The sequence below is a fragment of the Dreissena polymorpha genome, chromosome 9 (assembly GCF_020536995.1).
Source record: "Dreissena polymorpha isolate Duluth1 chromosome 9, UMN_Dpol_1.0, whole genome shotgun sequence".
Classification (NCBI taxonomy): Eukaryota; Metazoa; Mollusca; class Bivalvia; order Myida; family Dreissenidae; genus Dreissena; species Dreissena polymorpha.
This window is the reverse complement of record NC_068363.1, coordinates 41,531,039-41,551,356: the sequence shown is the minus strand read 5'-3', so window position 1 is coordinate 41,551,356 and position 20,318 is coordinate 41,531,039. Positions and strand designations below refer to the sequence as shown.

Here is a 20,318-nt window from a genome sequence, read left to right as displayed (position 1 = left end):
TGACCCAGCATGACCCAGTTTCGAACTCGATCCCGATATCATTGGGACAAATCTTCTGACCATAAATATGATTGTAAGATATTTTTTTTGCAATCTAACATAGAAAAATCATATCCACACATTAAAAATTTCATGTTTTTGTGCTTCTGCCACAGAGATGAAAAATGTTAAACAACAGTGCCACTGACAAAACAATCTTATTAATGGAAAACATTTATCGTGAAACAAAAAGCCATGATTTTAAAATACTTAAATCAGTATCAAGAATTCTAGACATGGCTGGGTTTGTGCACTGCCTGAGCATGTTATATTTCTCAGGATTATCCTTACATCTGTTGAGATGTCTGCATTGAAACTGCTGTGAGTTTATTATAATTTGCATCTGAATCATATCAAGACAGGTACTGCCTTTTAAAAAGTTGCTTGAACAGAGATTTTAAACCTGATAAAACATTTTAAAATTATTTCAAATATACATTTTTTCGGTCTTTTTCTGGGGCTTGCATGCATGTTCCTTATCCATCTATCTTCATATTAAGAGGATTTGTCTCTATGAGAAGCATTTCTTATTTATATTTGCAAACTATGCAAACTGTAGTTTTCATTAAAAAGTTTATTTTATGATCTTCCAAGTACTGGACTGAAATTTAATCAAGATTTTTTATTTCTCAATCCATAGTGGCTATAAAATCTTAGATGCAGATGTGCATTCAATTTGGTTTAGAAACACCAAGATAAAACAAAAGGGTGTGCTTTGATGTAATGTTTTGAGACAGCAGTAGACTCTTTAATCTTTAATGAAGTGCAATTCAGGGTTATTAGGTTTGCAAGTTTGTTAAATCAATTGCACAAATTAACAGTTGATAAAAATTGTCAGGGAGAAACATGAAATAAATAAAGTTAAACCAGAAAATTACCAAAAGTGTGCTTGTGTACTATACATATCATGTTTCAATCTATTTTCAGAAAATATTTTGGCCCTGTATTATAAGTGAAATGTTAAGCCAACTATATACATGATCTTTTTGTAGATTGACTATTGATTTGTACTTCAGTGCATATTTTAACTGGGTTGTGGGCTTAAACAGGCAACATAATTCATCTTTTTTCAAAAGTTAAACTTAAGAATATTTGTGAATGTTCAAATCAAAAACTGTGCGTCTCATGATAAATACTCATTCTGTCAGTAGGGATGGGATAATGATAACAGTTGAAACATAGCGTTTCAAAACAAAGGACAGTTCACAATATTTTGCAAAATGGCGACATCTGTAGATTCATGTCATAGTGGTTCAGATTTAGTGAAAGACTTAGTGAAAGACTATGTTTGTGGAGGCTGCGAAAGCAGAAAAATTTATGAAAGTGCAGATTATTTTTGTTCAACATGTACAAAGTTTTTCTGCAGAAAATGTATTGATCCTCATGATCAAATATATGCCAACCATTCCAAATATGGTAGGGGAGAAACAAATAAATGGCCTCTTACAAAGACAATGGAGGATTTGCTACTGAACTGTGATGTCCACAAGGAGAAGAAACTGAAAATGTTTTGTAAGGATCACAGTCAGCTGTGTTGCACTGATTGTGTTTTACTAAATCACAGGTAAGTAACACACCATCATGGCATAGATTAAGAAAACCTCAACATCCTCAGATATTACAAACAAAACTCACCCATTTAAAATCCTTTCCAAAGCACATATCATAACAAACGTTATATGAATGAATCAAACATTTGGACATTAAATGGGGCAATATTGTTGGTACATTGGTTAAACACTGTAAATCCTATATAACGCGCTTCTGTATAGTGCAGAATCTAATATAACTCGGGTGGGTCTTGTCTCCTGTTTTTTCTGCAACCTTCCATTTTGGTCTTGAGCATTTTCTTGAAATTCAAGTATGGCAGCAGCAATTGGGCTGATTGCATAATTGCTCAATATGAGCGATAACGATTACTGAGGCATTTGAAATTTATAAATGATGCAAAGAAAGTTGTGAACAAGAGGCCTGTTTATAGTATTTCACGCTCTTATGCTTTTACTATTCATGTGCTATAGATCTATTGAATCATTGACCTTATGCTTTTACTATTCATGTGCTATAGATCTATTGAATCATTGACAAGTTCATAAAGGCATTATTGTTTCATTGTTATTTGAAGACAATATGTATTTAAATATTGCCTGCTAAAATGCATTTGAAAGACAGTTTTAACTAGAGCTTTGTCACAGATGTGACGCATACCTCCACATGCTGCACTGACACATAATATTTTGCATGCTGTCTTCACAAAACAAAAGAAACCAATTTATGGCGATTTTTAAGAATTATTATGCCATTATCATTTATGGCCATTTTGACCTCTGAACACTTGAATTCTTTCGCATGACACGCTGTCCAATGACTATTAACAAAATTAGTATACAGAGTCATTTTGAAATCTCACAATGATTGACATAGTTGTGGCCCAGACAAGCTCATTTATGGCCATTTTTGACTTTTGAACTCCAAGTATGACCTTGATCTTGGAGATATCGATGAAATTCTTTCGCATGACACACCATCCAATGAATGTGAACAAATGTACTGAGTAATTTTAAAATTTCACAATTAATGACATAGTTATGGCCCGGACAAGATCATTTATGGCCATTTTGGACTTTTAAACTCAAATTGTGACCTTGACCTTGGAGATATCAACGTTATTCTTGCGCATGACACACCATCCAATGATTGTGAACTAATGTACCAAGTAATTTTAAAATCTCACAATGAATGACATAGTAATGGCCCGGACAAGATCTTTTATGGCCATTTTTGACCTTTGAACTCAAAGTGTGTCCTTGACCTTGGACATATGGACGTAATTCTTTCGCATGACACACTGTCCAATGATTGTGAACAAATGTACGGAGTAATATTAAAATCTCACAATGAATGACATAGTCATGGCCCTGACAAGATCATCAATGGCAATTTTTGACTTTTGAACTCAAAGTGTTACCTTGACCTTGGAGGTATCAACGTAATTATTTTGCATGACACACCCTCCAATGATGGTGAACAAATGTGGCAAATGATATAAAAGTCTCACAACAAATGACAAAGTTATGGCCTGTACAAGCTCATTTATGGGCAACTCCAAGTGTGACCTTGACGATATCGACGTACTTCTTTCGCTTGACACACCGTCCCATGATGGTGAACAAATGTACCAAGCCATTTTAAAATCTAACAATAAATGACATAGTCATGGTCCGGACAAACTTTCGGTAAAAAACGCACTAAGTGACCCTGTGACCTCGTTTTTTTACCCGGCATAACCCATATTCAAATTTGACCTAGACATCACCTAGATACAACTTCTGATCAAGTTTGGTGAAGATCGGATGAAATTTTCGGGACAGACCGACCGACCGACAAAGTGACTCCTATATAGCCCCATTACAAATGGTAATGGGGATATAATAAGTAATCCAGAGGATTTAATTACATGCAAACGCCAGGTAATTGTTAACAGAAATCACTTCCAATTTTGCCTGGTTTTCAGAAAGTTCCCAAGAAGCAAGTTTTTTGCATGACTCAGAGTATGCTGCAATAAAACATTGAATTCCGTTCAATCAAAATTTAAAATTCCATCGTCCATTGGTTATTATAATTAAATCTAAACAGTGCCCAATGAAGTTTCTGTCCCATTATGCACTGCACATTTTACCCTTCTGAAAAATGGTGTATGTTTGTGCTTATGAAATTCTTAAACAAATCAATCATCATAAATTGCCCGATTTTTTTTTTTAAATTTGATATTGTAATTATATTTGATTCTCAGATATATATGCACATTAGAAAAGCAGCATGTGCACACTCGATAATATAAGGTTTATATGCATGTATTGACAAATGACAAAACAACATGGCAATAATTTATATATGAGCTCAGAACTTATAATGTGGATCCGTTTATAATGCAGTCTTGTGGCTTGGACCCCGTCATCCATGTTATATTGCCGTTACAGTGTAGTGGTTGTTTCCAATGTCTAGCACAATCTAGGAAAAGTTTACATATTGTAAGATATTACAGTTTAATAATGTAGGTTGCTTTCAATGGAATCAAATTTATGTTTTTATTTTCATTCTTCTCCTGGATTTCACAGAAGTTTTAAGCATTTTAATAGTTATACTAGACAATGTTGAATTGTTGATGGCTGAATACATTTTTGCTTGATGTCTTGATTGAAAAATGGGGCATACATTGTTTGTTATGCCAAAGCTTTAATTGATACGGTTTTGATTGGAAGATGACTAAATTGCTCACCATTAATGTAAAATTCTTGTTTATAAAACTTTTTACTGTGTAGTACACTTATGTTTGTTTTTGAGAACATTTGTGTAAGGACATTTTTAGGAGTTTAAAATTTAAAACTCAAAATCTTTGCCATTACATGCCTTGCTTTGAGTATTAAAAATTTGATACTTGTTCATGTTTTATTTTAGTAAGATATTTCATATATACAAATGATAACTGTGATAATTTTGATTCTTGTTGCTATTTCAGACAGTGCACAAATATGGCTCTAATTTCTGAGTCAGACAAAAACCTGTCAATGGATATGCAACAGTTATCAAACAAACTGCAAAGTATTGTTGATGAATTAAATAAGTTTAGGAGAAAACAAGAGGCTAGCATTAAGTCTGTGGAGGTATCATGTAATGCAAAACTGCTTGAAATCCAAGACCTGCGAAAGAAATTAAATGCTGCTTTGGATACACTAGAAAAAACAACCTTGAAAGAACTGGATGAAATACGGACCACATGGCAAACCTTTCTCAAGAAAGATGTTGAAAACTGCAGCAGACTTAAGGATGACTTGCAAAAACTCAGTGAAGCTGTAACTGGCCTTTATGATAAGAGCAAAAAAAAAATAGAGTTCATAGCCAGCAAGAAATGTCTGGATAAAATACATGAGTCAGAGTCATATCTGAAGGAGAACCCTGTAACCAAGCTGAGTTCAATGATATTCAGAGCAAACACTGACATTGAGCAGTACCTGTTTACACAGTCTAGTTTAGGAAGGATTTTAGACAGTACGCAACCTCTCTTTGTGAAAAGGACATCAAATTATAGTGTTGCAATACCAAGTGACACACAAAAGCGTTTCGAAATCAGTGGCATTTGCAGCCTGCCTAGTGGCCAGGTCATTGTTGCAGATTACAATAATAAAAAAGTGAAGCTGTTGGACCAGCACTACAAAGTGTCCAGTCACTTAAACGTATATGGTGGTCCAGGCGACATTTGTAATATCACATCCAGTGAGGTGGCTGTAACTTTGAATATAAATAAAGATGTGCAGTTTATCTCTGTGAGCAATGGGCAGCTGGTGAAAGGGAGGATGTTTATGTTTCCATTAGAACATGATGTCAAAGGTATTGCCCACCATCAGGGAGCGCTGTATGTCACCTCTGGCACTGCCCTGTACCACTACACACTGCGAGGATGTCTTGTGAAAACGTTGTATGAGGATTTAAGAGACTCTTGTGGGGGTAAATATATTTTTCATCAATACAAATTAAAGATTTTCTCTATTGCTGATTTTTGTAAACACTAATTAACATTTTTGAAATTATTTTTAGAACAAACATGTAAAATAAAGGAAAAATAGTATTAATACATATATTATAATCTTGATCTACTTATGTTCCATGTTTTGCAGTGTTCAGATGTGCATTGAGTCTTGCAGGAGACAGGATCTATGTCAGCAACTTTTAGCAGAACAAGCTCCTCACTCTGGCCACAGATGGCACCCTGATATCCACCTTCATGGACCCTGAACAACAAGGTCCATGGGGTTTACATGTCACACCTGCAGGACAAGTGCTTGTCTGTGGCCAAAGCTCCCATACTGTAATACAAGTGGATGGTGAGAGAAGAAAGAAACTGGCAACTCTGGCTTCACAGAAAGATGGAATCTACAAACCAGCCTCAGTCTGCTACAACACCAACACTCACCAGATCATTATGGGACTAACTAATAACAGTAAAATCATTGTTATGGACTTGCAATAGCCATTACAGTGTGAACACAATTATGTAAAGTTTATAAATGTATTTTCCTTTTTTTTTCTTTTAATGGCTTTTTATGTTATCAAGGTTTTTATATAGGTCAGGAAAAGCATTTTTGTTATTAACAAGTAATTAAACTTCATTTTTAAACTGAATTGTTTCAATGTCTTAAGATTACATCATATAAAACAAGCGCCTACTAGTCTGTGGAAGGAAATCCCCAAATGTCATACAGGTGGATAGTGAGGGGAGACAAAAACTAGCCAATCTGGCTTCACAGATAAATGGAGTGAGGTACCTAGTGTCTGTCTGCTACAACACTAACACTCACCAGATCATATTAGGACTTAATAATAACAGTACAATCATTGTTATGAACTTAAAATAGCTCTTCCAGTGCTACATTCATATGAATACGATTATAAATGAAATTTCCATCTTTTTTCATGGATTATTACGTAATAGCAGTTTACCACTAGGTCAAGACAATAATAATAGTTAATTCAATTTATCTTTTGTTATTCACAAGAATTAAAATTTATTTTGGAAATAAGTTTGTTTAATGCTCTCAAGATAGAACCATTCAAAAGAAGAATGTAGGACAAATATCTAGAATGTTAATGTTTATTAATAGTTCAGTCTGTCTTCATGAAATATTTTAATATATGGTTTTAATGTTTTTATGGTAAGTTACTTTTAAATAGTATCCATATTTGATTATTTATAAATTCTGATGTTTTTTAATTATCCATTAGTCATTGTTGAGTGACAAATGTTTGAATGTCATTTATGCTCATCTTTTTTTAAACGAAACTGAAGGTATTTGGGATTTGTGCTGTTTTTGTATGTGCGCCTTTGATGGCCTATTGGGAGTCATATACTTAACAAATTTAGTTTTGGGACAAAAATACTGTATTTCGACAAAATATTACAATAAAGTTTAAAGTGTTTCTTTGTCAAATAAACTGCTTTAGGTTTACATTTTTTTGTAGTCTCAATACATCCCACTGACGTTTATTTTACTACTGAAATAATAATTATAAGCTCTCTGGTGGATATAACGTTTTGCAGAAACATGCATGTATTGGTCTAAATTCCCGTCATCCTGGAACAGTCAATTAGACCATGAATAGGAACACATGAAAATATGTTAATACAAGCGCTAAATGGAATGTTAAAACTTTAATCCCAATTAAATGTAAAAAAAATCCTTGTTTAGGGCTAGTACTGGGTCAGTAAATCGTTAGGGGAAGACGAAAAGTACTATCAATGAATGCCTGATGTTGAAAACACAGAATTGCTTTCAAGAGATAAAATATCACAAATTTTAGGGATAGAAATGAATGAAAACTATTGTTTAATGCCACTTGTTTTGTATTGTGAGACAAAACTATCGAAATAGTGTAGTGTCAATGATAGACGGAAAATCGTTTCATTATCTACCCACAAATGTGTGATGTACCAGGGGTTAGTCTGTCTGAACATCTTACCTGCAAGCCAGAATAGGCTACTGACATTAATTTTGCCATTTTGCCATAATTAACACAGTGTGAGCAAAGCTCCAGCCCAGTCTGAGCATCCGCAGAGTCTTGTCAGGATATGCATACTGGGAGGATACTCAGGAGATACCATAAAACCTTGAGTACCTTTTTTTATAGCAGAAAGTGTAGCCCCTGACAATACTGCCCAAGTGCGGAGAGGCTGGGCTTGAGTCATGCTGGCGGCATATGCTATGAGACCAATTTCTGCATGGCATGCACGTTATAGTGTTATTTGAATGTATGGACCGAAAACTTCGTCTTAATCAAATATCATTTCTTTCGATGACAAAGAAATAAATAAATGTTAAGCCAGGTGAGGACACATATGATGTGATCTCAAGTAGTAAAATTTGTATCAACAAACAATATTATGTGGTTAAATATAAGTGTGCTTCTTAACAAACATTTCTTGTGATGAATATGGGACTTTTAAGTGAAAAAATTACACTACAATCTTTAACCTTTCTTTCTTATTTAATAACTTAGAAAAGTTTATTATCTACCTTTATTTCAATGTCAGGACATTAGCCGAATATCTTTTTCTAAAGATATTTCTTGTTAACCTTCATAAAACATATTAAAATTATTTAAAATATACCTTGTTTCCATCTTCTTCTAGAGTTGGAATTTTATGTATTTTCATTATCCACCATCGTTTGTATTATCAGTATCTTTATGAAGAATTTTTTATCAATAATGGCAAAGTTTGCCAACTGAAGCTTTGATAAAAAAGTATGTTTATGTTCTTCAAAGTACTTTTGAAATCAAAGCGCTGAAGGCACTGAAGTTGTTCGCTGTTGAATAATCTTAGACGTAACTCAGTTTTTAAAATTATGTTATAGCTTTTTATATCGCAAGTTTAAAATGAACACAAGTCATCAGGGCTTGCACTAAGTGGTGTACAGCCGTACATTACGCCAGATAATTGTTTGTATACGCCGATAACTATGGCATACCGAATGTCAACAAGACCTACAAGGTAAAAAGAAAAATGTACTTCGACATACAATATGTACGTCTACATGCAAGTACATTTTTTTAACTTCGACGTACAAAATTGGACTTCGACTATAACTATGGCGTAAGTACACTTTTTTTAACTTCAACGTACAAAATTGTACTTCGACATACAATTTTTACTCACCCTTGAGTGTTAGCCTATCAGAAGACGCCTTACATCTGTTGCTTATAGAGATATTTGACATTGAACATTATTATCATTATTAATTATACCAAATTATGCGATTATCGACCGCTAACTCATAGATATTGTGCTTATTTGTTGAACATTATTATTATTATTATTTATACCAAATTATGGGACTATTGACTGCTAACTCATAGATATTGTGCGTATTTGTTGACCTGGATTGGCGGAATTAACCTCTGACTTAAGCAAATAATGGTTTACACGAAATACAACCAAACCAGGGAGGTAATTATATATTTTTAATCCCGTAATTGTTAAGTAACTGTTTGGTTACGGTTGGATATTTCCTACACAGCAATTCGCCGGACCATGATACTCCGCCCCGCATGGTCAATAAATACTCACAATATGCTTGATAATGTTAACTTTAAACAAGAGATGTGTTTGTCAGAAACACAATGCCCCCTAATGCACTGCTTTTTTGTTTTACCTTTGACCTTGAAGGATGACCTTGACCTTTCACCACTCAAAATGTGCAGCTCCATGAGATACACATGCATGCCAAATATCAAGTTGCTATGTTCAATATTTCAAAAGTTATTGCAAAACTTTACTATCTTTAAGTTTAAATTTTTCGACCTTTGACCTTGAGAATGACCTTGACCTTTCACCACTCAAAATGTGCAGCTCCATGAGATACACATGCATGCCAAATATCAAGTTGCTATGTTCAATATTTCAAAAGTTATTGCAAAACTTTACTATATTAAATATTTAAATTTTTGACCTTTGACCTTGAAGGATGACCTTGACCTTAACCTTTCAACAGTAAAAATGTGCAGCTCCATGAGATACACATGCATGCCAAATATCAAGTTGCTATGTTCAATATTTCAAAAGTTATTGCAAAACTTTACTATATTAAAGTTTTAAATTTTTGACCTTTGACCTTGAAGGATGACCTTGACCTTTCACCACTCAAAATGTGCAGCTTCATGAGATACACATGCATGCCAAATATCAAGCTGCTATTTTCAATATTTCAAAAAATATTTCCCAGACAGGCCAAAAACAATATACCCCCAATCTATCGATCCGGGGGCATAAAAAGGTAACATTGATCTTCTTCAAATTGGTATATAATCTATTTCAATGTATTAAACACTTAAAAATTCTTTGTTAATGTTTTTTTTCAATTTTGATATTTTTATTCACTTAGTCCTCAATTAAAACAAGGACTGTTTGTAAAACATGCATGCCCCCCATATGGGCTGTCAGTTGTAGTGGCAGCCATTATGTGAATACTTTTTTTGACACTGAGACCTTGACCTTTGACCTAGTGACCTGAAAATCAATAGGGGTCATCTGCGAGTCATGATCAATGTACCTATGAAGTTTAATGATCCTAGGCAAATGCTTTCTTGTGTTATCATCCAGAAACCATTTTACTGTGTCAAGTCACCGTGACCTATGACCTAGTGACCTGAAAATCAATAGGGGTCATCTGCGAGTCATGATCAATGTTCCTATAAAGTTTCATGATCCTAGGCTAAAGCGTTCTTGAGTTATCACCCAGAAACCATTTTACTATTTCGATCACTGTAAGCTTGACCTTTGACCTAGTGACCTGAAAATCAATAGGGTTCATCTGCGAGTCATGATCAATGTACCTATGAAGTTTCATGATCCTAGGCATAAGCGTTCTTGAGTTATCATCCGGAAACCATTATATTATTTCGGGTCACCATGACCTTGACCTTTGACCTAGTGACCTGAAAATCAATAGGGGTCATCTGCGAGTCATGATCAATGTACCTTTGAAGTTTCATGATCCTAGGAATAATCGTTCTTGAGTCATAATCCGGAAACCATTATATTATTTGGGTCACTATGACCTTTACCTTTGACCTAGTGACCTGAAAATCAATAGAAGTCATCTGCGAGTCATGATCAATGTACCTATGAAGTTTCATGATCCTAGGCATAAGCGTTCTTGAGTTATCATCCGGAAACCATTATATTATTTCGGGTCACCATGACCTTGACCTTTGACCTAGTGACCTCAAAATCAATAGAGGTCATCTGTGAGTCATGATCAATGTACCTATGAAGTTTTATGATCCTAGGCCTAAGCATTTTTGAGTTACCATCCGGAAACCATCTGGTGGACGGACCGACCGACTAACCAACCGACATGTGCAAAAAAATATATCCCCTCTTCTTCGAAGGGGGGCATAAAAAGAGATTTCAAACATTTATAATGAATAAATCTGAAGGAAAAGCGGCTCACGAGTGTTATGATTGGCTGTCAGAAAATTTGTATGTCGTAATACAAACATGTACATGTTAATTGGCAAACACAGATATGAATTTGACAAAAATATTAAACTTGTACCACTTATCATTCGTGTTCAGAATGTCGCAACATACCCTTGCCGATTTGTGCATTCCTCTTTAGACAAAACGTAAATAAAAAATTAATGAAAATAAATCTAATCAGAAAACAAAATAACCCAAAGCAATTGAAACACGGAAGTCGCGTGTTTCAGACGACTTGGTTAAAGCAGTTTGACTGGTTGCAGTAAAATTCATCCCTTATTGTATGATATATCTAGTTATTTTCACAGATGTACAGTAACCAAAAAAGGATAGGAAGTGTTTGTGATCATTTACACAGTTGACATTCCATTAACATCACCATTTGAGTTGTTTGGACTTCCAACATTTTTTATTGGGACTTCCATAAGTAAATAAATTTATAAAGAGTGTATCTTAAAGCACAGGTCAAGATGTGTTCAAATCATTAATAAACAAGAGATGTGTTTGTTAGAAACACAATACCCCCTAATGCGCCGCTTTTTTTTATACTTTTGACCTTGAAGGATGACCTTGACCTTTCAACACTCAAAATGTGCAGCTCCATGAGATACACATGAATGCCAAATATCAAGTAGCTACGTTCAATATTTCAAAAGTTATTGCAAATCTTTACTGTAAGATTAAAGTTTTGGGACAGAATGACAGTATGACAGACAGAAAGAAAGACAGACAGGACAAAAACAATATACCCACGATCATTCGATCTGGGTGCATAAAAAGATAATTTAAGCTTCATTTTGGGAAAACAGGGCTTAATGCATATGCACAAATTGTCATCCCAGTACCACAGACTCTCTTTAAACGAAAAACACCATAAAATCAGAAAGTGTCGTCCTTGATTAGCTTGTGCACATTGCAAAGGCTAATCATTGTGCACAGGCTAATCTTATTTGACATGCATTAAGCCCTGTTTTCCCTGAAAGCAGCCAATATGGACAGATTTCAATGATAAACACTAGACTGGCCAATGTCGTCTTACAAGCTTTTAAACACTATTACACACTGCAGAGGCTACCAGTTGTGTACTTCAAACAGGCAGATGCGATGTTTATCGTTCCTAGCGTAGTTGAGCAGATGCTCCTAGCATTCGTCGTCTGCATAATGTTACTGCAGGTAGTGCAGGCCTACAGGTAGTGGTTATTGTTCCTAGCGTAGCTAAGAGCAGAAACAGTCAGTGGTTATCATTCCTAGCGTAGCTAAAAGCAGACTGACTTGCAAAATTGCTCTGTAACATTAGTCGTGAGCTACCGCTCACAACTAAAAATGGTTTGTCCCTGTATTATAAGTGAAATGTTACTCTGCACTTACTCTCAATATCTTCTATCAATGTACAAACTTTTACTTAAGTACTTTCAACGCTTAGGATGTTATCCTGCGCATATTAAACTAGAAATGGTGCTGCAGAGGCTGACGCGTATCCCCACTCCAAAAGCTACCATTTGTTTAAGTTTCAAGGTTCTAGTGATTATAGTGAAGAAGGAGATAGTGGCCAAGACGGACGAAAAGGCAATTTTTGGTGGGTGTGGCCTATGTTGGCGGTGACCTGGGGTGGGTAATGTGGCTTTGATTTTAATTATGCTGAAATAGCTTGGGATCTTGACCACCAAACTGGCTTAGATTTTAATTATGCTGAATTGGCTCTGGATCTTGACCACCAAACTGGCTAGGATTTTAATAAGGCTGAATCGCTTGGGGTTGTTGACCACAAAACTGGCTTAGATTTTAATTATGCTGAATAGCTTGGGATCTTGATCACCAAAGTGGCATGTATTTTGAAAATGCTGAAATAGCCTGGGGTCTTGACCCCCAAAATGGCTTGGGTTTTAATAATACTGAAATAGCTTGGGATCTTGACCACCAAACTGGCTTGGATTTTTATGCTGAAATAGCTTAGGGTCTTAGCCACCAATCTGGCATGGATTTCAATTATGCTGAAATAGCTTGGGATCTTGACTGCCAATCTGGATTGGGTTTTAATTATGCCGAAATAGCTCGGGGTCTTAACATCGAAATGGCTTGGGTTTAATAATACTGAAATAGATTGGGATATTGACCACCAAACTGGCTTGGATTTTAATTATGCTGAAATAGCTTGGGGTCTTGACTGCCAATCTGGCTTGGATTTTAATTATGAATTAGCTTGGGGACTTGACCGCCAATCTGGCTTTGATTTTAATTATGCTGGAAATAGCTCAGGATCTTGACCATGAGATGTCCAGTATTAATTTGAAGACAATTGGTGAATAAATGAAGAAGTTATGTTAAAACAAAATTTTGGGTGCGCATGGTCTATATGGGCGGGGCGCCCCAGGGTTGGTAATGGGGAAATGCATAGTTGAGATTGACCGTATTGTCATTAGAGATGTTCAGTATCATTTTTAAGTAAATCGGTATGAAGAAGTTAATGTAAAAAATGGCACGGTAGAGGCCGACGCGTATTCCCACGCCGCATGTTTGACCCAGGGAGCCGCCCCAGGGTTGGTAATGGGGCCATGCATAGTTGAGATCTACCATATTGTCATAAGAGATGAAGAAGTTACTGTAAAATAACATAAAAACATGAGTGAAACCTCCATAACTTTTGACCCAGGGGTCAGATCAAATTCCAAATAGTGCAGGGTCGCACATATGCTCATAGCTACCATGTGTGTAAGTTTCAAGGTTCTAGTGCTTATAATGTAGGAGGAGATAGTGGCCAGGACGGACGGACAGACAGACGGACAGAGGAGATAACCACATTATCCCCACCCTATTTAAAAAGCGTGGGGATAATTAAGATTTTTTTTAAAGGGCAATAACTCTGTAATCTGTAGTTCCCATTTTAGCCCTCTGTTGTGATATGAACACTTCATGTGAATCCAGTCAATACTTACTGAATAATGCAGTGGACAAGAAGAAAAAACTGGACAAAAAAACACAAGCAATGGGCACTAACTCCAAAAATACTGATACAATAGTTGTGGTTCTTGTACAAACCTTGAATAATTACAGTGCCTTCAATACTTTGGAAATTATGCTGGCAAAAGAAAAATGACGAAAAAGTAAATAAATCTGTAAATCCTTAAGTTACAGTTATCGTCCTTGCACCCTGCCTATCTCGTTAATGCCCTCTATCATAAAATGAAGTTTCATTTGATTCCCTTTAATACTTACAGAGTTAAACAGATTGATATACGGAAAAACAGACAGAAAAATGAAAGGACAGACAATACCATTTCTTTATGCATCAATATAGTCCCTTAGAAAAATCAAATAAAATTAAAGACCTTCTAAAATACTTAATTTCAACCCCAAGATACTGATGAGCAGCGAACAGCATTAAACTTAAACAAGCAGTGAGTTACTAATAAGAAGATCTGGTTAACTGCTGGTTGCATATAGCCATTTTTACTTTCCCACCTACAGGTGGAAAGGGTCACATTAAGCCTTACGTTGAAATCCAAAAGGGTTGAGAAGTTAGGTTTGATGTAGAACAGGATTCCATCTGCAGCCCCAGGCAATGTGAGGCCCTTTACCAGGAACACTGTAACCATAGAGACACGGTACCATTATACAAAATATGCATGTTAAACAAAAGAGCAAATAATTCTGCTAAATTGAAGGTCAGAGTTATTGAACTTAGTAATTGAACACACCCAATAACCCCAGGCACATGTGTGAGGTTTCAGTTGAATACCTGTAGTACAATTCAATACGCTGATGTTGCATTACTCTGTTATAGGGATGGCAACGGTTATTCATTTAACTGGTTATCCGTTTCTTAAGGAGGTTAACCGGTTACAAAATCAATATTCAGTTACTCTTGCAGAAAACACATTTTTGTTGAACGCAATAAATGCTCAAATTTTAGTTTTGTTTTACCTCATTTCACTGTGTTGGCTAATCTGCTTATCTTATCTCAAATTATCGGCAATAACCACCCCTTGATGCCCCCTGTGGAGTTGTAAACCATCGGGCTGTAGCGGATTAATTAGCAGGCACAGGCGCAATTAGCACCTACTCCGCATTGTGTTTGTTTAGCACTATACATTCTATTGTGTTTCAATTATTCAATAAAGCTGGAAACTGTGATTACATCCGATCATTGTTGTTTTAAAGACTATTGCAAACTTAAACGCCCTTATAAAGACATTGAGTATAAACAGGCCTTAACAACAGAGGTTTGGAAACCACTATGCCCATTGCAAAATTTATTTACGCTAATTGACAATTGTTATTGATCAGCAAACTGTTTTAATGCACGTAATTCTTAATACTATTACAGTTCACCGACAAGCATGTAAAAAATGTCGGAAATGACTTTCAGACATGACTTAGTATTAGATTCAAAATGTATAATATTAAATTTAGAATTTGAATTCCCAATTTAAAGGACCAAAAAATTTGTAAAGAAACATAAAATGGTTTAAGTAAATAGGTTATAAGACAATCAACAAGACAGAGTGTATTTGCATATACATGTAATTGTTAATAAATTTATACGTTTTTCGGATGCTTTTTTTCACGACAGTCGGTTAACCGGTTGACCGCTCGAATATCGAAACAGGTTAACAGGTTACTGATTTGCTTTGGTTTGCCATCCCTACTCTGTTATGCTCCTTAACCAGAACATAACAGATGCTGACTTCAACACTTGGTTGAGAAGTATAGCTGGGATTACTGGTGAATAATCAAGTCAAACATAAACAAGATGCGTTTGTGAAACACAATGTCCCCCTAAATGACGTTTGACCTTGTAGGATGACCTTGACTTTGTAGGATGACCTTGACCCTTCACCACTCAAAATGTGCAGCTCCATGAGATACACATGCATTTCAAATATAAAATTGCTAGCTTCAATATTGCAGAAGTGACATTACATGAGCAATTTTGACAAATATATTTGACCTTGAAGGATGACCTTGACCTTTCACCACTAAAAATGTGCAGCTCCATGAGATACACATGCATGCCAAATATCAAGTTGCTATCTTCAATATTGCAAAAGTATTCAGAAAATTAGCGATTTGGGCCACATATATTTGACCTCTGACCTTGAAGGATGACCTTGACCTTGACCTTTCACCACTCTAAATGTGCAGCTCCATGAGATACACATGCATGCCAAATATCAAGTTGCTATCTTCAATATTGCAAAAGTACTCATAAAATGAGCGATTTTGGCCTATATTTGAAATCTGACCTTGAAGGATGACCTTGACCTTGACCTTTCACCACTCAAAATGTGCAGCTCCATGAGAAACACATGCATGCCAAATATCAAGTTGCTATCTTGAATATTGAAATACTGCAAAAGTGTACATTAAATGAGCGATTTTGACCCATATATTTGACCTTTGACCTTGAAGGATGACCTTGACCTTGACCTTTCACCACTCAAAATGTGCAGCTCCATGAGATACATATGCATGCCAAATATCAAGTTGCTATCTTCAATATTGCAAAAGTTATTGCAAATGTTAAAGTTGGCGCAAACCAACCAACAGACCAACCAACCAACAGACCAACAGACAGGGCAAAAACAATATGTCCCCCACTACTATAGTGGGGGACATAAAAAGATATCAATGTCCAGACAGAGAAAAACTCTTAATGATCAATATTTATGTTTAATGTATAATATAAACATTATCAAAAGCATGTTTTATTCCAAATAAAGAAAAGGCCTATATTTCAAAATGATAACTTACATCAAATAAGATATTTTCATTATAAAATTTCATTCTTTTATTGTGGATAAAATATGTGACAGTTCGTGCATTCCACATTGGATTAGTGACTATTCAGTTGGACTGAATTATCACATTTTCAATTTATTCAGAGTTAAGAGGAATAAAGATGATCTAGAATTGGATATTCACTCAAATACATGCTTTGTTTACAAAACAGTATTACAAAGACCAGATGAATTTAGACTGTAAAACCAGTACATGTCTGTTTAAAAAGACTTGAACACATTTTTCAGTATCCAAAACAAACATTCTGTTTTGCTTAAATTTTTTCAATAAGGGCCAAATATCACAAACATACTTTTGAAATATTCAGACTCAACTTTAAATTTTTCCTCAATTTTTTTAATGAGCTTGCTGATTTAGGCTCAGTTTGGTGTTCAAGCATTTTCTGTGTTCTGAGTCTGACTCACACCTGAGTTTACAGAAAAATATGTGGACATTCTAATAGCTGAGTTTTAAGATAGTACATGAGCTTACAGATATTCTCAACAACAATACCCAGCTGAGTGGAAACTCAAATCTCATCTTCTGAGTTGCGCCAAAAAATGAGAACATTCATGATAATTGGCCAACCCACCTGTCAGAAGTACATAAGGCAGAAGGGCGGTGACATAGACGACCTTTCCCGCACTCTTGATTCCCTTCATGAGACAGAGGAAAATGGCCACCCAGGCCACCACGAGGGCAATAGCCAAGTGGCTCTGAATGCCTCCAAAGTCCTCGAGGCCTGAGGACTTGTTCAGAACGTATCGGCTGAAAATTAAGTTTCCATTATTATTTAGTAATAGAACATTCCCTCCTTTTATCATAGAAATACCTGTGTGCTTGAATTCCCATTTCAAGGGCACCCATCTGCCAGAAATTCCAAATCACAGGCAAACCCCTGCCTGAACTTCCAAATCAAGGGAAAACACATATCTTGATTTCAAAATCACCTGCAAACCAGTACCTGAATTTCCAAATCAAGGGAAAACCCATGCCTGAATTTCCAAATCACAGGCAAACCAGTGCTTGAATTTATATTTCAGAAACACCCATCTACCAGAATTTCCAAATCACATGCAAACCTGTGCCTAAATTTCCAAATCAGGGGCAAACCAGTGCCTAAATGTCCAAATCTGGGGAAAACCTGTGCCTAAACTTTCAAATCAGTGGCAAACCAGTGCCTAAATTTCCAAATCAGGGGCAAACCAGTGCCTGAATTTCCTAATCAGGGGCAAACCATGCCTGAATTTTCGAAAATAAGGAGGCGAAAAAACCAGTGCCTGAATTTTCAAATCAGGGGCAAACCAGTGCCTGAATTTCCAAATCAGGGGCAAACCAGTGCCTGAATTTCCAAATCAGGGGCAAACCAGTGCCTGAATTTCCAAATCAGGGGCAAACCAGTGCCTGAATTTCCAAATCAGGGACAAACCAGTGCCTGAATTTCCAAATCAGGGGCAAACCAGTGCCTGAATTTCCAAATCAGTGGCAAACCAGTGCCTGAATTTCCAAATCAGGGGCAAACCAGTGCCTCAATATCCAAATCAGGGGCAAACCAGTGCCTCAATTTCCAAATCAGGGGCAAGCCAGTACCTCAATTTCCAAATAAGGGGCAAACCAGTGCCTCAATTTCTAAATCAGGGGCAAACATGTGCTGAATTTCCTAATATTATCTGCTTGTGTTGGTTGTAGCTCTGACGTTAAGTAAAAAATCATTAAAGCCACATATAATACAAATTTAATCAATTGCCAACCACGATTTCCCCTTAGTCTTTAAAAATATTCCAGTGAAAGCCCTAAACAATGTTTGTCATGTGCTGGATACAACTTCCTTAGGAGCAAACTTAATACTTTTAGAAAATCTATTGTTACCAGGCCAAAAGACACAAATCTTAATTTTTTTAGCAACAATTATTTTCAATAAAATCTGTCATTACAAGGTTTAGTAATTACAAAGTTTATTATGATTTTTAAATTGATTACAACTATGGTAAACATTTAAAATAAACATAACATTCAAATTTGTTCAACAGACATCGCTTGCCAAATATATTTTGTTTATGGATGGGTGCAAATCCCTCTATATACAGTAGAATCCTTTAGAAATAACTAAGTGAAGGGCTATTTATCTTATGCAAGGCAATTCCCCTCATTGATATCTACACACCCATGAAGTTTCATGCTGATATCTCATATCATGTAGTTTCTGAGCTATAGCCCTGCCAAGTTTGTGACAGTAAAATGGTCAGACCGATGGACAACATAATGACGGACGACTGTCGGACAACGCCAATTGTATATCAATACAAATGATACTTACTTCCAGAATTCCTTACTGGCAGTATGGGACATAACAGAAATGTTGCTTTCAGAAAATGTTGTATCATTCTCAAAGCTCTCAGCTGAGACATTCCTCATGGCACTGACTCCAGACGCGAGCCCGGTTACGCAGTGCTCGGTGTTCCAGGCCTGGTTACACTGTCCCCACGGCAATTGAGACATGAAGGAGTTGAAGAGGTACACCAGCACCCACACCAGCACCATGATGTAGTACCAGCAGTAGACAAATGAGACCACCAACATCATGTAGCCAATACCTGCAGCCAATGAGAGACATAGCATTATGTAGCCTATACCTGCAGCCAATGAGAGACATAGCATTATGTAGCCTATACCTGCAGCCAATGAGAGACATAGCATAATGTAGCCTATACAGGCAGCCAATGAGAGGCATAGCATTATGTAGCCTATACCGGCAGCCAATGAGAGACATAGCATTATGTAGCCTATACCTGCAGCCAATAAGAGACATGGCATTATGTAGCCAATACCAGCAGCCAATGAGAGACATAGCATTATGTAGCCTATACCTGCAGCCAATGAGAGACATAGCATTATGTAGCCAATACCTGCAGCCAATGAGAGACATAGCATTATGTAGCCAATGAGAGACATAGCATTATATAGCCTATACCTGCAGCTAATGAGAGACATAGCATTATATAGCCTATACCTGCAGCCAATGAGAGACATACCATTATGTAGCCTTTACCTGCAGCCAATGAGAGATATAGCATTATGATCTGCAGCCAATGAGAGACATAGCATTATGCTATGTTAGCGTTTCCGATCGCCAAAATCGCCAAAGGCGATTGAATCTTTCAGCTGGCGATTAAAGTTTAAAATGTGAATGAAAATGGCGATTGCAAAAAACCCTGATATTTCTCTATAAGTATATAATATTCCCTACTTTTAAAGAGAACTCGGTACCGATTTCCACATGTAATCGCCATAAAAGCTCCAGGTGGTAATAGATAGTCCACTGGTAAGAGATGATGCCCGTATCGTATATTCAAGCCACTTAACACAGTCATGTATGCTGACAGATGCATCATGGGAAATTTTGGGGTAACTTTCCAGTCGCCAAACTGTGATATTTAACGTCCAATCGGTTACGAGAATGTCTATG

At 36.2% G+C, this 20,318-nt stretch overlaps 1 protein-coding gene across 3 annotated transcripts in view; it reads right to left on the bottom strand.

Annotated features, from left to right (window-relative positions):
• The window catches only part of LOC127844970 (sodium- and chloride-dependent glycine transporter 1-like), a 53,192-nt gene that overhangs the window by 23,421 nt on the left and 9,453 nt on the right, over positions 1 to 20,318 (bottom strand). For all 3 annotated transcript variants that reach the window (XM_052375567.1, XM_052375568.1, XM_052375569.1), the window contains exons 4-6: positions 19,170 to 19,446; positions 17,445 to 17,620; positions 14,566 to 14,657 (exon numbers count right to left, since the gene is read on the bottom strand). In XM_052375567.1, the coding sequence (XP_052231527.1) occupies positions 14,566 to 14,657; positions 17,445 to 17,620; positions 19,170 to 19,446 (545 nt within the window). The remainder of the gene's footprint in view (positions 1 to 14,565; positions 14,658 to 17,444; positions 17,621 to 19,169; positions 19,447 to 20,318) is intronic.